The sequence below is a fragment of the Euprymna scolopes genome, chromosome 2, assembly GCF_053919585.1.
Source record: "Euprymna scolopes isolate OS-2025 chromosome 2, ASM5391958v1, whole genome shotgun sequence".
In the NCBI taxonomy this organism is placed as follows: Eukaryota; Metazoa; Mollusca; class Cephalopoda; order Sepiida; family Sepiolidae; genus Euprymna; species Euprymna scolopes.
The window spans coordinates 40,912,360-40,936,894 of record NC_136483.1 but is presented as its reverse complement, the minus strand read 5'-3'; the positions used below and the strand labels follow the sequence as shown (position 1 = coordinate 40,936,894).

The 24,535-nt window shown below is 35.4% G+C and overlaps 1 protein-coding gene across 8 annotated transcripts in view; it reads left to right on the top strand.

The window, feature by feature from the left end:
* LOC145291348 (ribosomal protein S6 kinase beta-1-like) overlaps nucleotides 1-24,535 on the top strand; it is a 282,083-nt gene that overhangs the window by 124,334 nt on the left and 133,214 nt on the right. For all 8 annotated transcript variants that reach the window (XM_080137175.1, XM_080137142.1, XM_080137168.1 and 5 more), the window contains exons 6-7: nucleotides 1,047-1,180; nucleotides 19,228-19,328. In XM_080137175.1, the coding sequence (XP_079993301.1) occupies nucleotides 1,047-1,180; nucleotides 19,228-19,328 (235 nt within the window). The remainder of the gene's footprint in view (nucleotides 1-1,046; nucleotides 1,181-19,227; nucleotides 19,329-24,535) is intronic.

The following is a 24,535-nucleotide window of genomic DNA, read 5'->3' as shown; positions in this document are numbered from 1 at the left end:
TCTGACTATGTAGTGTTTTTCTATGGCGGTTAAATCAAATATACATGTGTTAAAGCCTGAAACTGCACCGTTATCCATTTACACTGGGATTCGGCGTCCCCAGGGGCTCAAAAGAGGTCAAAAATGCCCCAAAATGACTAAAAATTACCCTTTTTTTTTTTTTTTTTTTTTTTTTTTTTTGCCCCATAGTGTTTGATCTATCCATTAGATTTTCCTGAAACTTGGCCAAAATGTGGAACCCATTGTTTTTAATATAAATTTAGTATGGGTAACCCTGGCAAAATTCTGGTTCACATCCCTCTGGGACTTTTAGGGTTAAAAAAACATGCCTTTTTGGAGCTTTTTTTCATATTACTCAAAAACTTGATGGTGGTTTTCTATGGTGCTGAATTCAAATATACATGTCTTAAGGCATGAAACTGCACCGTTTGTCCATTTTCTCTGAGATTCGGCGTTCCCAGGAGCTCAAAATCTCCATAAGTCATTAATCTTTATCCTCAAATGGCTTCTAGCCTCCATGAGTGGTAACTCGTTTATTTTTTTGAAGCCGAGAGGTATTTTTTATAAGATTTCTTTTCAAGAATTAATATTTGTTTATCTTCACTAGACATTTCTTTCCTCATTTTTTCTTTTGGGAGGGTGCTATATTCACATGTGCGAATCCAATAAGTTTGTACCTTTCTCGACGCTATCCGTGCATATATGACCACAATGTATCCAACAGAATTCTATCAACTGCGACGATATCTGTTAAGCCGATCAAGAATCCCCCTCCCCCACATACGCACATTCTTTTATCATTATTTCTGAATTCATTTCAATTATTATTTTGTACACTATTGTTATTTTTATCCTCATTAAGCTATCTCTTTCAAAAATATAATACTCTATTAGAAAGAAAAAATGTTTCCTACAAATAAATTTCCAGTGCAGGAGATATAAAAAAAAAATATAAGAAATCTAGTTTATAAAAAAAACGTACCCAATTATTTTATCTTATACAAAAAAATCAATATTTTGTGACATTTATTTTCTTTTGATTTCAGCATGAATTTATTGTGAAATTGATGTATGCATTCCAAACTGGAGGTAAACTTTACCTCATTTTGGAGTACCTTCCTGGTGGAGAACTCTTCACACAGCTGGAAAAGGAGGGAATTATTATGGAGGACAGTGCTTGGTAAGTGCTTATTTACGAGGGGTGTGCAATAAGTAATGCCCCTGACCCACTTCCCATAGCAGTAGAGCAACGAAACTTGGCACAGTTATTAGTCTTTCTCTACATAGGAACCACCCAGAGTTATGCATTTCTCCCATCGTTTGATGCAGCTCTGGAGACCGTTTTTGTAGAACACCCCAGGTTGGTCCTCCAACCACAACGTGACTTCAGAAATGAAGGCTGCATCATCTGGGAAACGCTTCCTTTCAAAAACAACTTCATGGCTGGGAATAGGTGAATGACTTTCTTTTTTGAGGGTGCAAGGTCAGGAGAGTAGGGAGGATTTTATAGCCACATGCCCGTGCTTCTGATCTGGCGACATGCGAGTTGTGGACCAGAGCGTTGTCCTGCAGGAAGAGGGTACCTTTGCTGCTCTTGCCCCGCCTCTTGATTTTGATAGCTTCCCTTAATTTCCTCAAAAGTGAAGCATAATTGTGGTACCCTTTGCGAGGAAATCTGTCATCACTACTCTGTCCTGGCCCCAGAAGACTGTGAGCATGACTTTGCCAGCAGAGGGCTGCACCCTTGCCTTCTTTGGAGGTGGTGAGTCCAAGTATTTTGACTGCATTGACTGGACTTTGGTTTCTGGATCATAGTGATGGACCCAGGTTTCATCTTGTGTAATCAGTCTTTTGAAAAACTTTGACTCATCTTCTTGGCACATCTCCAAATTCATCCTCGAACACTCGATGCGTTCTCACTTCTGGAATGGTGTGAGCAACCTGGGAATCCATCTGACAAATGATCTAGAATGATAGTTTCCACAGACCCTGTACTAATCTTGACATCTTGGGCTATTTGGCGAATAGCAATGCGCCGATCTTCCAAAATGGCAGCCTCAAATTGACGGACAGATGCCTCATCAATGGCAGAAGGAGGGGGGGGCGACCAGGTCTGGGAGCTGTTTCCACAGACTTCCGGCCATGTTTGAATTCACGATGCCAGCGTTTTACAAGGTTATATGATGGGGCATTATCACCATAAGTTTCTTTCATTTCATCAAAAGTCTCCTGTGGTGTGCGTCTTTTCAAATACAAAACCCGGATCACTGCTCGACATTCAACAGGCTCCATTTCACACCTAACTCAGTTCAAACACCTGTAAAACAGAAACCACAATTAGTTCAGAGCTGTAATTTGCCACATAACCTGTAGAGATATAAATCACTGCACATGCAAAATTTCAGCTAGATCAGACAACTGGAAGTGGGTCAGGGGCATTACTTATTGCACGCTCTTCATATCCCTTTAGAACTCTCTCACTCTCTTTGTATTTTTCTTCCTCCCTTTCTCTCTCCCTCTCACCTTCCTTGTGAAGGTGTCTTGAGTTCTTAATATCAACAAAGAGGTTGTATCTACCAATATGTCGTCTAGTCGATGCTCCTTATGGCTGTGAGACATGACCAGTGGTGATGGTTGATGAGAAGTTGAAAGGTCTTTGACAATAACAACCTCTGCCGCATTTTCTTTTGTTGGTTGACTAACCATGTCTCAACAGCTATTCTTCACTGACACTAAACTACACTAAAGTTTCTGCCATCTGTTGTATTGCTGTGTTGTCTTTGATGGTTTGGGCATTCAGCTTGTCACCCAAAGAACTATTTTCTCTACCTTTCTGTCTGGGTGGCAGACTTGGGCAATAATCATCATCAAGAAGTTGGCAAGCTCTCACAATTGGTTAATCATCTTGTGTGACCAGGCCACTATAGCTTGAAATGTGATATAGGCTCAGGAAGAGGCTAGTTCAACCCAATCGGTGTGAACATTCTTGGAACAACAACAACAGTATCAGCCAAAATGCACAAGCCATGCCAATATCTAAAAAGCGATCATATTTTCATACAAATATAGGCTTCAAATAAGAAAAAAAAATTATAAAAATAGCAGTCATGCTACTCAGTTATATCTACATGCAAAAATTACTTCTCCCTGCCACAAAAAACTTTGATCTGAAAATCAGAATTTTAACACTCTCTCATACAACACATAGTGGGTCGAAAGCAGACAGTGAGGACAATGCTTCCCTCACCAGGAGACAAAGAAAGTAATCATTACTATCAATGCACTCACACACTGACAAAAGACAAACATATACACAGACACAATTTCCTGCATATACTGTATGACATGAAAAGAAACTGGAATCTTAGGAAGATCTTGATCATTCCAGTAATTATAGGAACATCCAAGCTTATGAAAATGAGTATCAAAAACTACCTGATGAATATACTCAGTGAATCACGTGCAAGAAAGATATAAACAATTTTTCTTGAAGGAATGGTTAGGAGCTTTAAAAGATTTTTTTGGCTGGAGTCTCTGAAATAACAAGTTAATGTCTAGCATCCGGTAGGATGCTGCATCCAAAAAAAAACAAAAAGATAAGATTTTACAGTGACTAAACAAAGACAAGCATATATATATATATATACACACACTGTGGATATAGTCTACTGAACTTAGACGCTATATCACATGCATATTTATCGACAGAAGGCAAACATATGTACATAATTTTTACACACTAGAATTTTTTTTTTCATTCTATAAACAAGAAAACAGTTAAATTTTCAAAAATGTTTTTAAAAAAATTACTTTGTGACCCTTCAAAATTTGAAAGGAATTTGGAACCAGTTAAATTATCACATTGAAAATCATTTCTGACTTAAAAATTCTTAGCAAATCTTTATATATTAAACAATTGGAAATTTTGGAAGCTTTTTCATCCAATAATTTTAGAGAGATGACAGCAACACCTAAACAAAATTTAGTTAAATTAGTAATGACTGAACGATACCTTAATAATTAAACTTTCAAAATTCTGTTTAAAAAAAACTTTATAATAAAAAAAAAACATAATGGTCCTGCTAAAAATAAAAGACTGCCTGCAATTAGTTCTTTATTATATACTCACATGGTTTTCTAGCATTGCTTGGAGGTATGGACAGGAAAAAGAGCTAAAGTGTAACATCTTTTTCAAATTTTTTACATATTTACTCCCCCTCTCTTCTCTATATCTCTATCACCTGCCCTCCTATACTTTCTGTCAATCTGTATTTCAAAACCATGACAAACCAAAGAATATCATAATTTTTCAATAACTTCAAAAAATTTGAGTCAATCAAACCCGCATGTAAGGCACATATTCAAAGTCACTGTCATAATTAACACTCCAATGTTCATAAAGTTTAACATTCTATTTTTTTTGTTTGTTTGTTTGTTCAATATTAGATCTATTGAAAACAAAACTGAAGTGTGACAGACACACATTAAGTGTGACAGTTCGATTGACAGACCGAAAAGATCTCAAAGATCCAAGGATGCATCTCAAAACAAAGTTTTGATGAAAAGGTCACTTCATTTTATTATTAAAAATTATTTACAATTGACAAAGATCGCTTCACTGACAGCTGAAGGTTTCATAAATGAGACAGTCTACAACTTTCAGTTTATTCATAGCTGACATTATTTTTTATTATTTTGCCTGAAAAAAAAAATGTTGAAAAGCTACCAAACTGTGGTCTGCCAAAGAAAAGACAAAAGGCTTTAAATTTATTATGATGCTTCATTTTAAATCCATTATCTTGTTTCCATAAAAGAATTATATATAACCTGGCAAGATCTAGAATAAACATGGTTATTTTTGTGTACTATAACCATTCTTCAATTTCCATGTATTTTTTCTGAAACTTATAAATATATATATAACAAAAAAATTCCATGAAAAGAACAGATTTACACCAATTTTATGTCCCTCCTAACAAAGATTAAAATCAATATATAATACTATTAAATCTTATGTCTAGAATCTCTATTCTAATTTTTATCAATGTACATTAGATTATTTTGGTTTATTAAATTAAAATTTATACACTCTTATTTAATATCTGATGACTATAGATCAAATTTGATATATTTGGATTTTTAAATCCTTTAATAAACTACAAAGAAACTGAAATTTGGAATACTTATTAATTGATGTCTTATATTTATTGTTAAAATTTCACAAAAATTAATTGAAGCTATTTAAATTTTTCTGAAAAGTTTTTGCCCCTTTGCACAAAAGTATATTAAACTAAATATAGCTCACATGATAACACCTTACACCTAGCCACTTTATCTTTCAAAATTCATAATGATCAGTTAATTAGTTTGGGAGTGAATCCTGTACATACAAATATATAAACATATGCACACACCTAACTTTTCATGAATAAAGATATATAAAGTTATGTCAGTTAGACTATATAGTAATAAGTCTGACATTTTGGTAACTTATTTTTCATTTTTTTTTTTTTTTTTTTTTTTTTTTTACTATGTTATTGCTACAAAAAATAATTCTCCAGTTTTTAAAAAAAATACTTTTTCCAACTAAGAATACTGTTAAAGAGGAGACATTATTAGCTTACATTCACAATAAAAAAAGTTTGGATGTTTCCCTATTTGTTTGTGTTATAAAATAATTTATTTCTTAAAATTAATTATTTATCATAATAGTAAGTTAAATTTATTCATTTTAATTTCCATTTTCATGTGCGATTACATTTACATTTTTTATTTATTATACTGTTGTATGATGTCAGTATAATTAAAGCACAGGGGAAAAAATCAATTAATAAAAAATTCTTTTAATCAAGAAATGGACACAATAAATTCACATGCTTCATTATAATTATAGATTTATTGAATGAGCCGCAGGTGGTAAAATTTACCGGTTAAGATTTTTCTGTTTTTTTTAGTATTTTCAATGCTTTACTGCATTTGTTTTTCTACTTTTCTTTTACCATAGAAAAATACTTTTTCTTTTTCTTAAATACAGCAATGTACTTGATTTGCTCAATGAAATAAAAAATGCTGTTTTCATCAGCAAACTGATACATCATTATTGTAAGGTGTTTTCTTATGGACTTGCATTATTGAATGTACATAACATTCAAAACATTCAATCCTTTTATACATTAAGATATTTTTAACACAAAAATTTTACAGATTAATTTTTATTTCAGTCACTTAAATTACTTAGTGAAATGAGTTTAGTGCTTACTTAAGAAAGAAAATTATTTCATTTCTTTTGAATGAGTAGATATGTCTGTGTGTCTCAAAACAATTCCAAATGATATTAAAATGTGGAGAGTGATTTCATTAACTTATTTGTATAGGATTTCAGTGTTCAATTTAAAACATAATATCTTTCAGTCATGTTGATAGTAAAAAGCTAAACAAAAATATAACAACACTCCCAGGCAATATTTGAGTATGTACAGCCACTAATAAATATATATATATATATATATATCAATCGGATACTTGCAAACTAAGATTTGAAGCAAAAGAGATTTGTATAGGGAAGTCATAACAGGAGACAGATAATGTAATGAAACGCATAAATGAAACAATGATGGTCTTTTTTTTTTTTTTTTTTTTTTGAAAAGTTGATCTGATGAAATAAATTTTCTGGTAAATGATAGAATATTAGATTTTTATGACATTTCTATCTTGTTTGAGAGTCATCTTATTCAGAATTAATATAAGAAATTATAAAATTCAATAGAAATGACTATTATTTTCTGGAAACACTCATCATGTACCGGCAGGAAGCATAACCATATTGAAATTGTGTGGCGACTTTATAGTCCTATGATTTCTGGCTGGAGAAAGAAAAAACAACTCTACTTTATTAATATAGTAGATTAGCTAAACTCTTGGAGAATATATAATAGAGATATGTGGTGAATATCACTCAACAGAATTACCTTGCTAATCATATAAGTCAGGTTCTTAATGGCACAATTTTAACTTTTTTAGGAACTTTTTGGAGATTTGCAAACCTATACATTTTTCGAAAGGATTTGTTTCAGAAACCAGAAAATCAATGTTTGCATTTGCACAGATGCGTATATGGCGGCCATATTGGATTTACAAAATGGCCACCATAAGATGTACATTTTGTAATATGTCAACTTCTAGATAAGCTGGAACACTAATTTTAACTGCTAAACCTAAATTTTCAGGGTCCAGGAAGCCATTGGTGGCAGTTATAAAAATTTCCCAGATGTGTATATGGCAGCCATATTGGAATTTACAAAATGGCTGCCATAAGATGTATGTTTTGTAATATCTTGGCCTTTAAATAAGCTGGAACAGTGGTTTTTAACTGCTAAACCTACATTTTCAGTGTCAAGGAAGTCAATGATCCAAATTATTTCATCTTTTGTAAGCCCTCTCCCATTGAAATACATAATCCACCATATGGGTAAAAAACTTAACATCCCTGGCAAGCCACTCGGGGATAAGGATTATGGGATAATATCGTAGTAATCGTTAGTAATAGAAATTTGATAAAGTGTCTTAACGGGGCGGTTTATTAGGAATTTGTTTATGTTGAACTTGAAGACATCCAAGCTGTAGTCAGGTGGGAAACAGGCAAACAGAAGAGAGTTCCACAGGCATGCACTTCTAAGAAAGGAGCTTTGTTCATGGAATCTATGTTTTGATTTAGGCACAGATAAAGAATGGGGAAAATTATTGACAGTGGTTTCAGCTAGATGGGTGTTTCTCGTGAAAGATTGGCGGGGGGGGGGGGGGGGCGAGAGATTGGAGCTCAGACGAGCACTTGCCATGGAAATAACGATAAAACAAACACAGGCTCGCAACGTTTCTTCTGTGGGAGAGAGGTTGCAGAGAAGAGAAAAAGGCATCCCCCACTAGGCCACAAAGTCTATTTTGTACTCTGTCAAGGCAGGATAGGCTGTTTTTAGCAGCTCCTGCCCAGATGAGGCAGCAGTACTCCATCCTTGGATGTACTTGACTTTTATATAGATAGAGAATTGCATCAGCAGAGAATTATCTTCTGGAGCGGTAGAAGGATCCCACCATTTTTCCAGCGACCTTGGCAACAGACTTTATGTACGTGTTCCATTTCAGGTCAGGAGTAAAGGTTGATCCCAGCGGCTTATCAATACATGGAGCCTCCCCTAGATGAGAGCCATAGATTTCAATTGATGCCAGATGGGTATCAGTGTTGATGATGTAAAGATAGGAGCTTAGTTTTAGATGCATTAAAAGTAACCAGCCACCTCTTTCCCCACTGTACCACACGCTCAAGATCAGAGGTGAGAGAATCAGAGAGAACATCATCATTTATGTGATTGGTCGTTAAGTCATGCATATCTGCGATGTATCTTGGCCAGAGTCGCTTATACTTGATGCAGTCCTTGGCAAAGAACAGCTTGCTTAGTGGTTCTCCAGCTTGCAGATGGAGTTCCAGGTCAGCATTCCGAGTTGCTGCTACAAAGAGCAGAGTTGACCACTCGTGTGCCACCTCAGGGAGTAGTGTCAAGGCTCCAACCTGTGTTAAGGGAAGGCTTTCAGACAGCGGTGAGTTGTATCCTGGCCAGCTTGGAATCTTGCTGGAAGTTTCTCAAGGTTTAATTCTGGATAAAGCAGATGCAACAACCCATCCAAGCTGTGTCAGGTGATAGGATCCTGAGATACTCTGGCCGATGGCAAACTGTTCTGACCTCTTGGTAGCCTTTGGCTTGTTACAGTGAAGCATGTCTACATGGTAGGGTGTGGCTGATATATTCTTTGCATCACCTATGATCAAAGGTTCTGCAACAGGTTCTTTAGAAGGATCAACTTTCTGTTACACTGCCCTGATGGTTCCATGGGTGGTTCCCTTCTCATCAGGTGTGCAAAATCTGTTATCTACTGCGAAAAACACAAAGGTCCCCTTCTTCAGGTATGGTGGTACATAGAGGCCTTAGTATGCTCTGGTGTTTTCTACAACTGCATTTGCCAGAGCAGTTTCCATGAGAAGGACACGGCAATGTGAAATAGCGTAGCCATGAGCATTGAGAAGATTCAACAGCTTCTTGTCGCGTATGTCATGCTGGACAGTCCGTGCCAGTCCCAGAACCTGAGGGTTCCCTCATGTATGGGGTTGACTTGCTTGGCTTGTACCTTACTTGTTTACTCGAGTTGAACCCATACATGATATTCTGGCTCATCGTCAGTGTTGCTCATTCAACATCTTTAGTTCTCTTTACAGTTTCCAGCTTTTCAGCAGACCCAACCATTATCCAATGGATTAAGGGGTACAATTCAGCTGGAACATCGTGATTGTCACTAGATACCTGCATGACATTTCTTTCCTTGGGCTCTTTGAAAGTTGCAATGCTTTTCCTTATCACCTGTGCTGCTTTGTAGATGGTCTTCATGCTGTTCTCCCTGTTACCAGTTGTCATTGAGGTATTAACCATGCCCTCTTCACATGCATCTCGGGAGTAGAGGACAGTTTGCTTCCTTATGTTTGGTTGAACAGACTTCCGGTGATGCAAATAAGGATCCTTTCTTTCAGCCATTTTCTACTGAATACAGGACATGACTTTCAAAAACTTTTGAACCAAGCATATTAACATAGATCATTTCAATATCATCCATTCCAATGTATGCTTTGTTTTTTGTTTCTACATCAAGATTTATCAGCTCAAGCAGACTTGCCTTTTGTAGAAAAGGTTCTTCAGCAGTTTTGCTAGTGTTGGTATCTTGAAGAGCATGGAACACATTTTTGGTCCAGCAAGCGTTGTGGTATAGGACATCAATTGCATGTGCATCACCTAGTGATATGCAGGTGTTCAGCCTAGTCTTCAGTGCAGGATTATGGGACCTTTCCACAGCATCTTTGAGATTTTTACCTGCATTCTCAGTCCTGATCTGGTACAGTTGTTGGCCATTGTCCTGTTAGCAGAAGAAGCACTCCTTCTTATCCAGTGGACTTGTATGTGATCGTGTGAATGGCAATGCAGAACCAGATGTAGAGGGGCCTGGAACAGCCTCTTCTGTGCTTCCTCTTTTCTGGCCAGGCTTTTTGGCAGTATAGTGTCCTGTAGCTAACGCGTGTGCATTGCGATCTCTTGCACGTTGTATTTCAACTTTGTTAGTTGCACTCGAATGACATGAGCGATGTCAGACCACCCTCTCTTCACACATTGTTTCTGGTGTGCAGTTCTGCAGTCGCCTTTGGACTTGGACATAGTCTCCATCATTCAAACTAGCCCTCTTTAGAATTACCTGCAGTATGAGCCCACAGGACTCTAATCGAGGATGTTGCACCAAGACTCCTTTCTTTTTATCATCAGACTGGCAGAGAATGTACTACTGCCAGTTAATGGACTCCTTGGTTTGACATGCCTCCTCTCTACTTTGCGACTCCTCACTCATGCTTAACCTACAAACACAGAGAATTTCAGTAATGTTATAATAGCAATACAAAAACTATAAGTTCTCAAAGTATCATAGGTAAATTAACAATTTGAATTAGTGATATAAAAGCAAGATTTTTTAGGAACAGCTGAAGTATGAATTTATAAATGATACATATTTTTTATTGCAAAGATATTGCAATAAAACAACACCACATCAGTTTGCACCCAGTTATACATCTAAAAGTTAATGTTAAAAATGTTGTTGCTTTATAACTACCACCATTGGCTTATATGACCCTGAAAATGTAGGTTTAGCAGTTAAAATCAGTGTTTCAGCTTATTTAGAGGCAAAGATATTACAAAACGTACATTTTACAGCGGCCATTTTGTAAATTCCAATATGGCCGCCATATACACATATTTTATAACCACCACCATTGGTTTCCTTGGCCATGAAAATGTAGGTTTAGCAGTTAAAATCAGTGCTCCAGCTTATTTAGAAGCCGAGATATTACAAAACATACATCTTACGGCGTCCATTTTGTAAATCCAATATGGCCGCCATATACACATCTGGGCAAATGCAAACATTGATTTTCTGATTCCTGAGACAAAAACCTTTCAAAAAATGTATAGGTTTGCCTTTGATAGGGTATGGCATAAAGGTTTACTTCATAAGATCTCTAGCTATGGTATTGCTGGAAATGTCTTCTCAATTATTAAATCATTTCTTTCTGATAGGTTCATAAGAGTAGTAGTTGAGGGGCAAAAATCAGAAGCTCACAGTATTAATGCCGGTGTCCCTCAGGGGTCCATCCTGGGCCCAACTCTTTTCCTGATCTACATTAATGATCTTCCAAATCACATCCTTACATCATTTGTAGACATCTATGCTGACGACACTACCATTTATGGTAGCACATCTAAGACAGTAAACGACCAAGTTCTCTCCAATTCTCTCTCCTCTGATCTTGAGCACGTAGTACAATGGGGTAAGGAGTGGCTGATTACTTTTAATGCATCTAAAATCAAGCTTCTCTCTTTACATCATCAACATTCTGATCCACATCTGGCATCAATTGAAATGAATGGCTCTCGTCTTCAGGAGGCCTCAAGTTTTGACAAGCTTCTGGGATTGACCATTACTCCTGATCTTAAATGGAACACGTACATCAAATCTGTTGCCAAGGCCGCTGGAAAAATGGTGGGATCTTTCTATCGATCCAGTAGATATCTCACTGCTGATGCTATTCTCTATCTATATAAGAGCCAGGTACGTCCAAGGATGGAATACTGTTGCCACATCTGGGCAGGAGCTGCTAGAAAGGACTTGGCCTGCCTTGATAGAGTTCAAAATAGACTTCGTAGCCTCGTAGGAGATGTCCTTTTCTCTTCCTTGCAACCTCTATCTCACAGAAGAGATGTTGCGAGTTTGTCTCTGATGTATCGTTATTTTCATGGAAAGTGTTCGACTGAGCTTCAATCTATGATCCCCCCTCGCCAAACTTTCACAAGAAACATTCGTCTAGCTGTAAACACTATCAATAATTCCCCCCACTCTTTATCTGTGCCTAAACCTAAACGTAGATTCCATGAACAAAGCTTCTTTCTTAGAATTGCACACCTGTGGAATTGTCTTCCGTTTTCCTGCTTTCCAGCTGACTACAATATGGTTGTCTTCAAGTCTAACGTAAATAAGTTCTTGATGAGCCGTTCCATATAAGTTATCAAATTTACCAAATTTTCATTACTAATGATTACTATATTGTCCAATTTCTACTGTACACTCTTTAACCCTTATCCTTGAGTGGCCTCTTGGCCTTGATAATGTGGTGATGCCTACGTAAAAAAAAAAAAAAATCTCCAAAAAGTTCCCACAAAATTACATTAGGAACCTGACTAATATTGGGAATAACATTAACAGGAAATTCAACCAAAATTGAGTATTTAATAATCTCTCAAATTCACATTTTTAAGCATCCTTGTTGGTTCATTTGTTGCCAACACTCTTTATTTCAAATACACTTCTCTTCAATAATATCCATATTTGTCTTTGACACTTGTTTAGCTTTTTCTATATACTTCCTCTTTTGGGCCATTCTTTCAGAGTATATCTGGAAACCTAGATTGATCAGCCTTTGTTAGCTTTGTATATTGCTCTTTTTATTGTCACCCAATACATATCATTATTTATTAAACCTATTTGCCAATCACTTTAATTCTACTTTTCTTTGATACGCTTTTCAACTTCCCTACCACCATGTCATACCATGCAATGAAAGGCCTTTCACCTACCCACAACTCTGATCTTGATGAGTTGTGCAATCAGAAGGTATAAGATCTGTCTGTCTTAGGATTCCAAAAATTACAACTCTGGCATTTTATTTCAAATTCTTTCAATATTGAGTAATAAATAGTCTAACTAAAAAAAAATGTAACACCTGCTCAAACTTCTATCCTACAACTTCAGTTCCTTTGAATCTCTGATGTTTACCTTTGTCTCTCTCTCGTGTCTTAAAAGCAAAGCAGAAATTAAAGAAGAACGATATATTGAATTTAAATGATGCACTCTAGCTAGAGAGACCCCCCCCCAAGTACTGTTTTAAGTTAATTAAGAGGAACTCTATTGCGTCTTAAAATAAACAAATTATTCTTGTATATTTTAAATGCAAAAGAAATATTTGTCAGGAATCTTAAACCTAGAGGGGACATTTTAGGCATCACTCTTATCTTGAGACCCAAACTAGCCTATCCATAAAATTGGTGCTGTTCATATGAAGATGAAGTGGAAAATCTCTGAATTACTAATTTCCAAATGGTTGATTAAGTTTGCTGTTTCGAGAGAAATCTGTTTCTATTGAAATATTGCAAAATCAATGAGTAATGCTTTTTATTTCTTCTTTCCACTTTGATATATATTCTTGTTTTTGTATCTCTCGTTCTATATACAGCCCATTGATTCATGCACTTATTTTTTTATCTTTCTGTTAATGAAATAGTAACAATGGAAGATCAAAGTATATATTTTTCCTCCATAGATTTTCAAATGTCTGTCAAGTGATTGTGTGTTTGCACTCATGCTAATATCAATTCATTGATTTGTGACAATTTGTTGTTTTTCCTGCTATTTCTCTCTCTCTCTTTCTCTCTCTCCATTTTTTTCTCCCCCTCCCTGCCTTCTCTCTCTCTCTCTCTCTCTAGATTGTATATCTCATCTGTTCATGGCTGTGTCATTCTTATTGACATTTTTAATCATATTAGCATGGGTGCCCGATGTTGCCCGGGTGTTTGGAGATGTATGTTGAGCAAAAAAAAAAAAAAAAGTCTCCCATGAAATTGAACATTTCCCAAATTATATTTGCATATTATCTGAACTCAAAAACATGCGGCTTTTTTTTTTTCTCTAAAGTATTCATTACTTCTAGCTAGTCTAAAGTTAATATGTAACCTTAAAGGTATCACTTCTTAATCGGATTTTTAAACGAGTTAAAAATAACCAGACTTCCAATTTGATAAAAGTTCCATTATAGCATATTTATTAAGAGGTGTAGCTAGAATGGTCGAACATTTTCGTATCAGATAAAGGCAAACAGTATCTATGCATTAACATGGGAGGGGAGATTATCGTCAAGTACTACCCTAAGCTGGGAATGGGGCAACGGACTTAATTAATAAGTCCTTCTCACCCCCCCCCTTTTTATTTTCTTTATTTTTTTAATGTCGAGTAGATAATGCATGTGGATATGTTATCGGCAGCTCCAGTAACTCTCGCTTCTCCTATTTTGTCATTCAGTCCTCATTTCCAATGAGTGATGTTTCTGACAAAGGGTGAAGAAAAAGCTGCTTTCCAGGTCGGTAGTACTTTGTAAACAGTAGCCTGAGATGTCGGAAAATTTCTGTTTCTATGTCTATCCTTGTGGTCATGTCACTAGTAAGGGTGCTGGAGGTAAACGTTTCATCTGGGCTGACGTTATCCGCCTGATAGTCAGGGACTCGAACATTGGATTAACCACTAAGGAGGCTGTCCTATCAGCAGATGCAAAGTACCAGGGCTGCTGTATTGCCATTTGGTGAATGGATTCTGGACCATGCAGTAGTTTCTGGTAGGGCCTCTCGATGCCATACTAGTGGGTAATTGTTATGGCTTTACCTTATCATATACTACAAAATATTTTTTTGTCTTTTTCTCTCTTACTTATCCTCTCTGTCCTGCTCCAAGCAAGTCTATCGACCTGCTCCACAAATCCCAAAACCTCATCATGACAAATCTCAAAAAAACAAAAAAAAAAAAAAACCACACACACACACACACACACACACACACACACACACACACACACACACACACACACACACACAAATAAACCTAGAAACCCATCCTCCAACATAGACCCCCTACTACCAGGTCTCCTTCTCCAACATCAGGAGTCTACGTTCCAACCTTTCAGAGGTTGAAACACAATTACAGGAGACAAAACTGGACATATTCTTTCTAAGTGAAACTGGCATAGGGCTAACCATTAGACGAATTCATAATTAAAGGATACTCTAACTTAACATCTAAATCTGACCCCCAAGATCACCATGGGCATGGAATATGTGCCTACATCAAAGATGGCTTTCCATATGGTAGGGATATCTCCAAAGAAGACCCTAATTTACCTTATATGTGCTTCCGGGTTGTATTAGCTTACACCACTGCATTTATATTTTCCCTCTATCATCCCCACAACAGTGGGGTTACTATCTTTAAGAGCAGATCTGAGAAAATTGACCACATCCTGTCTGCTCATCCTTTGGCTAACATTCACATTTGCGGTGACTTCAATGTCCATAATGTGGAATGGCTGACCCACTCAAATAAAACCGATGACGAGAGGAGGTTCTGTCATGATTTGGCCACTGCCTATGACCTGATTCAAATTGTTCATGAACCCACCCATGTGCCCGATACTAGCGGTTAGTATGCAAGCCTACTAGACCTTTTCCTCACAACTTCTCCTGAGCTGTGTCCATGTTCTGTTCTATTTCTTCTGGGGTGCTCCGACCACTCTGTTGTAGGTTAAGATAAAAATGAAATGTAATAAGTCTTCAGACGTACCTCTCCACTGTACTGTATATCGATACTCTATGGCTGACTGGGATAGCTTCCATACATTCATATCTGATCTACCTCTGCATTCCATGTTTAAAAAGGATGTCCTCTATAGTATCAGACCTGACCGAATGGTTAATTGTAGGCATAGACCGATTCATACCATCCCAAAAATTCCAACAAAACCCTAACAGCCAGCCATGGTTCTCCCCTGAATGTGCAGCTGCCATCGTGCATAGAAATCACTTTTTCCATAGCTACCAACATAATAGATGTACTGAGACTGAAGGTGCTTTCAGGAATGCCAGCAACCACTGTAAAAGAGTAGTAAAAAATGTAAGAGAGCTATATGCTCAGTCTGTTAAATCCAAAGTAGCTGAGCAGCAGCTTGGTTCCCACCAGTTTTGGCAAATAGCAAACAGGATCCTGAACAGAAGCGTGCGTTCTATCTCAACCACCATCAATGGACCTGAGGTCACCTCGTCAGCATCAGACAAGGCCAGACTATTTGCCAAGAATTTTGCAGTTAATTCGACTCTATGCGACAAAGGCCATCAACTCCCCGTAACAGACAACATGCTATGCAACATACAAATATTTATAGTTATAGTGCTGAAAAAGCTCCAACCAGAACTTGCCCCCATAATTACGAAACTGTTTAAGCGTTGCCTTAAGGAGAAGTGCTTTCCAACACCCTGGAAAACCTCATCAGTATGCCCTGGATTTAAGAATTCAGGTGATAAGTCATCTCCCTCTCAGTACAGACCAATAAGTCTCCTGTGTGTCATGAGTAAGTTGTTGGAATCCATATTAAATAAAGAAGTAGTCAACCACCTCAACAGAAACAACCTTATTAGTGACATGCAATATGGTTTCCGCTCTGCAAGATCTACAGCAGATGTGCTAACGGTTATATCTCGTAGGATTAGTGAATCTCTTGACAAAGGTTTCCTTTCCAGGGCAATTGCTCTTGACATATCAAAGGCCTTCGATAAGGTATGGCATAAGGGCCTACTTTACAAGATTTCCAGCTATGGTATCACTGGAAATGTTTTCTCAATCATTAAATCATTTTTCTCCGATAGTTTCATAAGAGTAGTGGTTGATGGGCAGAAATCAGAAGCCCACAGTATTAATGCTGGAGTCCCTCAGGGGTCAATCCTGGGCCCAACACTCTTCCTGATCTACATAAGTGATCTCCCAAAACACATACTTAAATCATTCGTTGACATCTATGCTGATGACACAACCATCTATGGCAACACATCAAAGGCTGTAAATGACAAAGTTCTCTAATTCTCTCTCCTCTGATCTTGAGTGCATGGTACAGTGGGGAAAAAGGTGGCTGGTCACTTTTAATGCATCCAAAACCAAGCTTCTATCTTTACATCATCAACGCTCTGATCCCCCATCTGGCATCAATTGAAATGAATGGCCCTCGTCTTGGGGAGGTTCCATGTTTTGACAAGCTTCTGGGTTTGACCTTTACTCCTGATCTGAAATGGAACACGTACATCAGGTCTGTTGCTAAGGATGCTGGGAAAATGGTGGGATCCTTCTACCGCTCCAGAAGATATCTCAGTACTGATGCAATTCTCTATTTGTATAAAAGCCAAGTACGTCCAAGGATGGAGTATTGCTGCCACATCTGGGCAGGAGCTGCTAAAAACAGCCTATCCTGCCTTGACAGAGTACAAAATAGACTTCATGGTTTAGTGGGGGATGCCCTTTTCTCTTTCCTGCAGCCTCTCTCCCAAAGAAGAGACGTTGCAAACCTGTGTTTGTTTTATCGTTATTTCCATGGCAGGTGCTCGTCTGAGCTCCAATCCCTCGTCCTCCCTCGCCAATCTTTCACGAGAAACAACCGTCTGGCTGAAACTACTGTCAATAATTTTCCCCACCCTTTATCTGTGCCTAAATCCAAACGTAGATTCCATGAACAAAGCTTCTTTTTTAGAAGTGCACGCCAGTGGAACTCTGCTGCTTGCCTGTTTCCCACCTGACTACAACTTGGATGCCTTCAAGTCCAACATAAACAAACTCCTGACAAACCGCCCCATTAAGTAAGACACTCAATCAAATCTCCAATACTAATGATTACTACAATACTATCTCATTGATTACTGTACACACAATAACCCTTATCCCTGAGTGGCCTTCGGGCTTTGGTAAGTGGTGACCTCCATGTAAAAAAAAAAAAAAAATGTGACGGCTTTGCTGTTACGACCACTGCCAAACCAGAAGTGATGTAGGTTTAAATTAAGGCTAGACAATCGAAAAGAGGGGATGATTTTCGAAAATATCTGTGAAAAAAGCGATTCCTTCCTGTAAAAAAGTGCCGAGTCGAGGGTAAAAAACTTAATGTTGTTAGCCAATTTTTTGGTATTTGACATCTGAAGGGTTGAGCTTCAAAACGATACTGATCTTTTGAAAATCCATCGCCTCTGTCGAAAGTCTTAGGCAGACATGCAAACATACATACATTCATATATTCGTAGCTCAAATTTTCGACCCAAACCGATGTAAAAGCTTGCTCTATCTCTGAATATCCTTTACGTAAAATTTCAAATTTTTAGACCAGAAATTATCTGAGTAATTTGGTAGAGACCTCAGAGGTCAAATTTTTTTTAACTTTGACCCCTATTATGACCCCTTAACATTTTTTTTGGGCTCAAATCAAATTATTAAGTTAGATCCATATCCAAGGAACCTATATCTAAAATTTCAAGTGTTTATACCAGAAATTGTCGGAGGAGTTTGGTAGAGTTCTCAAAGGTCAAATCGCTAAACTTTGACCCCTTAACAGTTCTGGCCAAAAACGGATTACAAAGATTTTTCCAAATCTCCATACCCTGTAGACTGTAGACTGAAAATTGACAGAGTTATTGCATAGGGAAATGTACACACACACAGACAGACACTTTCACTTTTATAGATATATAGATTATGAAAGTATCCTTCATGCACACACACACACACACATAATGTGTGTGATATATTTTATAACTGTTATTCAATAGCTTCACTGAAGATATGACTAAAATCCACCAAACATTGGTGTTATTGTGTTTTTTTTTTTTTTTCTTTTTCAATCATGTTATGCAAAGCAAAAACAAAACAATTTTACTCTACAAAACAATAAACCAAACACTATGAATAAATATTTGAAGATATAAACAACTTGAAACATAAAACGTTTTACTGGATTTTGCCTTGAATAACCTGAAAAGAGTTGATATAAAACGAAACCACTAATATTTTTGTTTTTTTTTATTATTCTCAACTCTATTATATAGACTGGAGGCCTATGTAGCATTCCACATAATAAAGCTTTAATAGTCCATATGGAACATAACTTTGCGTTTGTTATAATTCAGTTTATTTTTTTTTTTTTACATTGGGGTCAAATAAAATGCTTTGAAAGATTGAAAATAATTTTTGATTGACCACAACATATTTAATAAGAAGCAGAAAAATTAATTTACATTATTTTAAAATTATTTTTACATGTAGATTCATTGTAAAAGTTGAGGGAAAATCCTTTTGTGTTTCAAGTGAAAAATTTTGTATTATTAAATATTTTAGTTTTTTACTTCATAGAATTTTCTTAAGTTAATCGTTAGTTAATTTTCTCAGATTCAAGATTATCATGAAAACAGATAAAAATAAAAAAAATTTTGTTCTCAATTTGTTTTTTTGTCTTTTTTCCAGTTTTTATCTCGGAGAAATTTGTCTTGCTCTTGAGCATTTGCATTCATTGGGCATCATTTATCGTGACTTAAAACCTGAAAATGTACTTCTTGATGAATTAGGTGAGTCTTTGTTGTTCGTGTTTTGTTTTTTATTTAAATTTTGCTTTTACCTTTTTGCAAGCGGAACAATAAAAAACCAAAAATAATGAAATTATGTAAAACAAAAAAAATTGTCTATTTAATCAATGTATTTAAAGCTAACATGCGACTGGCCTGAAATAAATCTAAAAAATTTTTAATAACTTTATAACTCTGGAGTCAATTCAAGCCAAATTGCAGTTAGATATTGAGAGCTATTGTCATAATTGACACACCAATTTAGTTAAAACTTGACTTGTTACTTTTAAAAATCTAAAGATTTATTGAAATAATAAGAATAAGACGTTAACAAACAAAATACAACTAAAGAATCTCATAGATGCTAGGAGGTAAGTAATAAGAGAAGAAATTGGACATTTTAACCCTATCTATTGTGCAATGAAGTTTAGAAAAATGGATAAGATTTAATACAAGTGCAAGTTATAATCAGAAAGTCCTACTATTCAATTTTGTAAACAAAAGGATTGGAAGAGAAATTTGTTTGGCTTTTGACCATGTTAAAGAATATTTTGATCAGTTTTATCACTTGTTTCTTTCAGCCAAATTATTTACCAAAGACATCAGTGCCTGTGCACTACATTTTTTGCTATTAACATTTATTCTCTCCCCTCCCCCCTCTCATATAAGCCATTAATTGGCATTAGTGATTCATAATATTTCAAACATATTTATTTTATGCTATTTTCTGATTCAGAAGAAGAAACTGCATTCCAAAAGCTGACATAACCCTGTTACATATTTGGCATATCCACACTTATCAAAGATATCTTTTTCATACCTACTTCCTGCCTAAAGAAGCCTTCGTACTCACCTTGACATATTTCAGCGTACTTACCTACTTGGTCATTCTTGAATTGTTTTCATGATAAACACTTAATGCATGATGTTTCTGGTTCAATTAATTTATGTTAGATCGGTTGGCTGTGTCTAATAATAATCTGCAGAAAAGAAAATAAACAGAAATATCCTAATTTAAATGCATCTCAGGTGAAATCACATGTTACTAATTGTAAAGAAAACTAGTTTAATGCCTGTCTTAATGTTAATTAATAAGAATAAAGAATTGGATGATTTAGTAATGTTTGTTTGAATACATGTAGCAATATTTAATGTGAGATGAATAGCTTATGCAAAATAAAAATATCTTTAAACTAGCAGGACTCGTTCTGCCCCCCCCCCTCACAAAAAAGTAAACTACAGTTGTTGCTGGTGCCACTGCCGTCCCTGAACAATTGTGGACACTAGTGGCTGTGGCTGAAATGAAAATCTGGCTTTCACTGGCGATTAGTGCTGGTTTGGGGCGATAACCTGCAGGTACTATTTGAATTTAAAAAAACAATTAAGGAAATGTGTAAATCAGTATGAATCAATAAAATTTCAAAAAATGATCCATTAGAATCATAATGGAAAGTTAAAACAAGTTTTAGAGGTTAGGGATTCTCACTGCATATGAACTGTTTAGAGTGATCAAAATCAGTTGTAACAATCCTAGCTTTTTCCATTTGTTGTTCAAGTCTTCCTCTTTTCAACTCTTCCACCAATAGTATTAAAGTAAATTCCAGTTTTGTCGTTTTTTCTAATGTGTAAAACAAAACAATTACAACTTTTTTCATTTCACTTTAACCTCTTTGAGTATTGTCATGTTAAGAACAGTTTTCGAAATAGACACCTCCAATATCCCCATGTAAAGAACGACTTTCAGAGTAGACAACCCCTTTTCTTGGTGGGGGGAAATAATTCCCCCAAATTTAACCATGATAATCGTTGTCAGCATTCTTACCTGCAAATCTTTAAAAAAAAATAAATAAATAAAATATGGGGTGTGACAGTGTTGGTAAGAGAAGTAGATTTGTTTATCGCATGTGCATACAAATCTGGCAGCCAGTGAATAATGCATAATGCAGGTATTTATATCTCTCTAAGTACTTGTCTCCACAAAATTTGAATGAGATTTTCTTAATCAGCATAGTTGAACACCTATAAAAGTCATCATTCTAAAGAAAATTGCCCCCCCCCCCATCCATAAAAAAAGGTAATGTGTGTGCAATGTTGAGAATCTAATAGATGATATTGCTGGAACATTTGTTTTTAATTTAGTGATAATTGTAATAGATTGCACAAGTTTAAATAAAGTATATTTACATAAAGTACATTAAAAAAAAAAACGTAACTATGTTTAAAAAAATATAATTACTGGAACATTGTTATTTCTTTATCACTGTGAAATGTTTTTTTTTTTTCTTCTCAGCTATATTGTAAAAAAATTTTCAATTTTCGTTCATTAAAACAAAAGTTAAAATAAAATGTAAAAAGCGAGAGTGAGAGAGTTGGAAAGAATATATATATAGAGAGAGAGAGAGATAAAGAAAATGCAAATTTACACCATAAATTGTAAGAAAATGAACGCAGCAATTTTCTCAGAAGGCAAAAGTAGGTATTATTGCTGCACCATATTTAAATGGTACATTTGCGTTCTTTTAGCATGCAAATACCATTAATTCGAAATATAGGTATGGTCAGAGGTCAGCCAATCTGATTGAGCAGAATTAGTCTGGGGAGACTTTATTATTTTTGAATCGGAAAAGATTGTTATGATCCAGTTATGAAAGGTGAAACCCCATATCTGTCGAAAGTGCAGAATTCCTCCCAGTGATGACTGGGGGGGGGGGGATAGAAGGACTTGATATTTAGAGGCTAAAAATAGGAACTACTTTCTCTAAAGATGGTTGTAAGTGTGATGTTGCTCCTAGGATGAAATGTAGGATCTTGTTATGACGACATAATGTGTCTAAAATGGCATTCTAAAGTTACATAAGATAGTGGCATACAGTCTAGACATAATAAATATGCATGTGACATCTGTTGTTGCAAAACTACGTTGCTTTGGTTCAGAGGGGAATTTCTACAATCAAAATATACATGGAGATTAAAATTTCCACTTCCTCCTCTCGCATTTGCTTTTTTTTTTATTGTGTGTTTTATAACTTTTTTTGTCCTAAACAAAACATATTTCCACTGAAATATAAGAAGCTACTGTGATGGTGGTCAGATTTATAGGAGAGCAACCTGAGTGGGGAGTTGAGCAAGAAGGTGTTTGTTCATATTGGACTTAACTATAGCAACATGCAGAAATTTACTGAACCAGAAAATTTCGAATGTAAATGATACAAGAGTAGAGTAGAAAATCTTTCAGTATCTAAAGACATCTACAGTGAAGGGGTGGGATTTTACTGCTAGTTGGCCAAATTGAGGAGAAGGATAGTATTTTTGTTGAATTTCATTCAAGTTCAATAAGTTCACCAAAGTGCATTCTGTGAAAGTACTTATAAAAACAAGCATAGAAATGCAACACTGAATAAGTTCAGTAGTTAAATCGGTCGAAACATGAATGTGCATCAAAATACTAGTCAGAATTATCCATTATTACAATAGAAAAATGCAAGCATTAAAAGTAATATGGTTAAGCTTAAACATGGAAAAGTAAAGGACTAGTTGTTAAAACTGGAAAAGAAAAGGACAAGATATTCTAGTAAAAAATATAATAAATTTATAACTTAAAATATTGTAAGATTAAGAATTTTTTTCTTTCAAATTCAATTTAACATTATATAATCAATTCTTAATGCTGCAATATTTTAAGTTATAAATTTATATTTTTTACTGGAATATCTTGTCCTTTTCTTTTCCAGTTTTAACGACTAGTCCTTTACTTGTCCATGGTTAAGCTTAACCATATTACTTTTCATGCTCACATTTTTCTATTGTAATCCATGATTTTTTTTTCAGGCATTATATAACCAATTCTTAATGCTGCAATATTTTAAGTTATACATTTATATTTTTTACTGGAATATCTTGTCCTTTTCTTTTCCAGTTTTAATAATAATAATAAAAGGTATAAATACATGGGCAGTATCACTAGTAAGATACTCTGGACCATTTATAGGGTGGACAAAAGAAGAACTGAGACAGCTCAATCAGAAAACTAGGAAACTCATGACCATGCACAATGCACTACACCCAAAGGATGATATTGACAAATTCTATGTGAAAAGGAAAGCCGGCGGCAGAGGCTGTTGCAATAACGCAAAATTATTCAGATATGCTGGATGTCTGGGGAGACTTGTTGTCACTCAGCTTCCAGGAAACACCACAGGTTTCCAATCAGACCTATGATGACCTCTGTGAAAACTCCATGTGAACCAATAATGATAAGCTACAATGAGACTGATAATAATAAAAAATTTTTGCTTAGATATTGTTGGAATGTTACACAACATTTCACTGGTTAATATAATTTTTAGTGTCTTCATTCTGATTTAAATTTATTAGATGCAGACATATTCATTTGTTGGTGAGTATGTAGGTCCCACTTTGCCTTTAATTTTGATCTTCAAAGGTTAAGCTGGTGCCGTTTTTTTTTTGTTTTTTTTTTTTAGGGTTTTTTTTTTTTTGTTGTTAGATTTTTGTTTTCATTAACTTTATGTAAAAAAATAAAATAGTAACTATAAAGAGGCATTTCATCATATGGAGAGAAAGAGGAAAAGGTTTGAAAAAATGTGATTAAAATAAGATATTTTATTAATCCTGGTCACATTCAAAGAATCATTTTTTTTTATGGACAGCACTTTTCATCAAAAAATTAGCGCTTAGAGATGCTAACATCCGTTTTGTCACTTTAATGAATGCAATTTATTTTCTCAATGATGTATTTGAATTAACACTTTCATATTTTTTTTTATAAGATTTTTTATTCTATTTTCTAAAATATTTATGTTCTGGTTTTGTTCTCATTACAACTGTACATTTTGCAATTAATGTTTACTGTCCAATTATAACAAATTTTGCAATTAATGTTTACTGTCCAATTATAACAAACAGTATGTATTGATATACCAATAGCCAATCTTCTATTATGTGATTATAAATGAATTCCAATGTATGAAAGAAATTTTAGTATGAAATAGGGACAGCATCATGCTACCTATATAATACTGATTCATGTATAATATAGGTTTTCATGCATAATATATCAAATGAAAGTTGTTGGGTTTTTTATATATAAATTGATATTTTAAGAGAAAATTATTCAAATTACTTTTAATAAGAATCCATATTTTGAAGGAATTACACGACCATATTCAAATTTTCTTCTGATGCCATCTGGG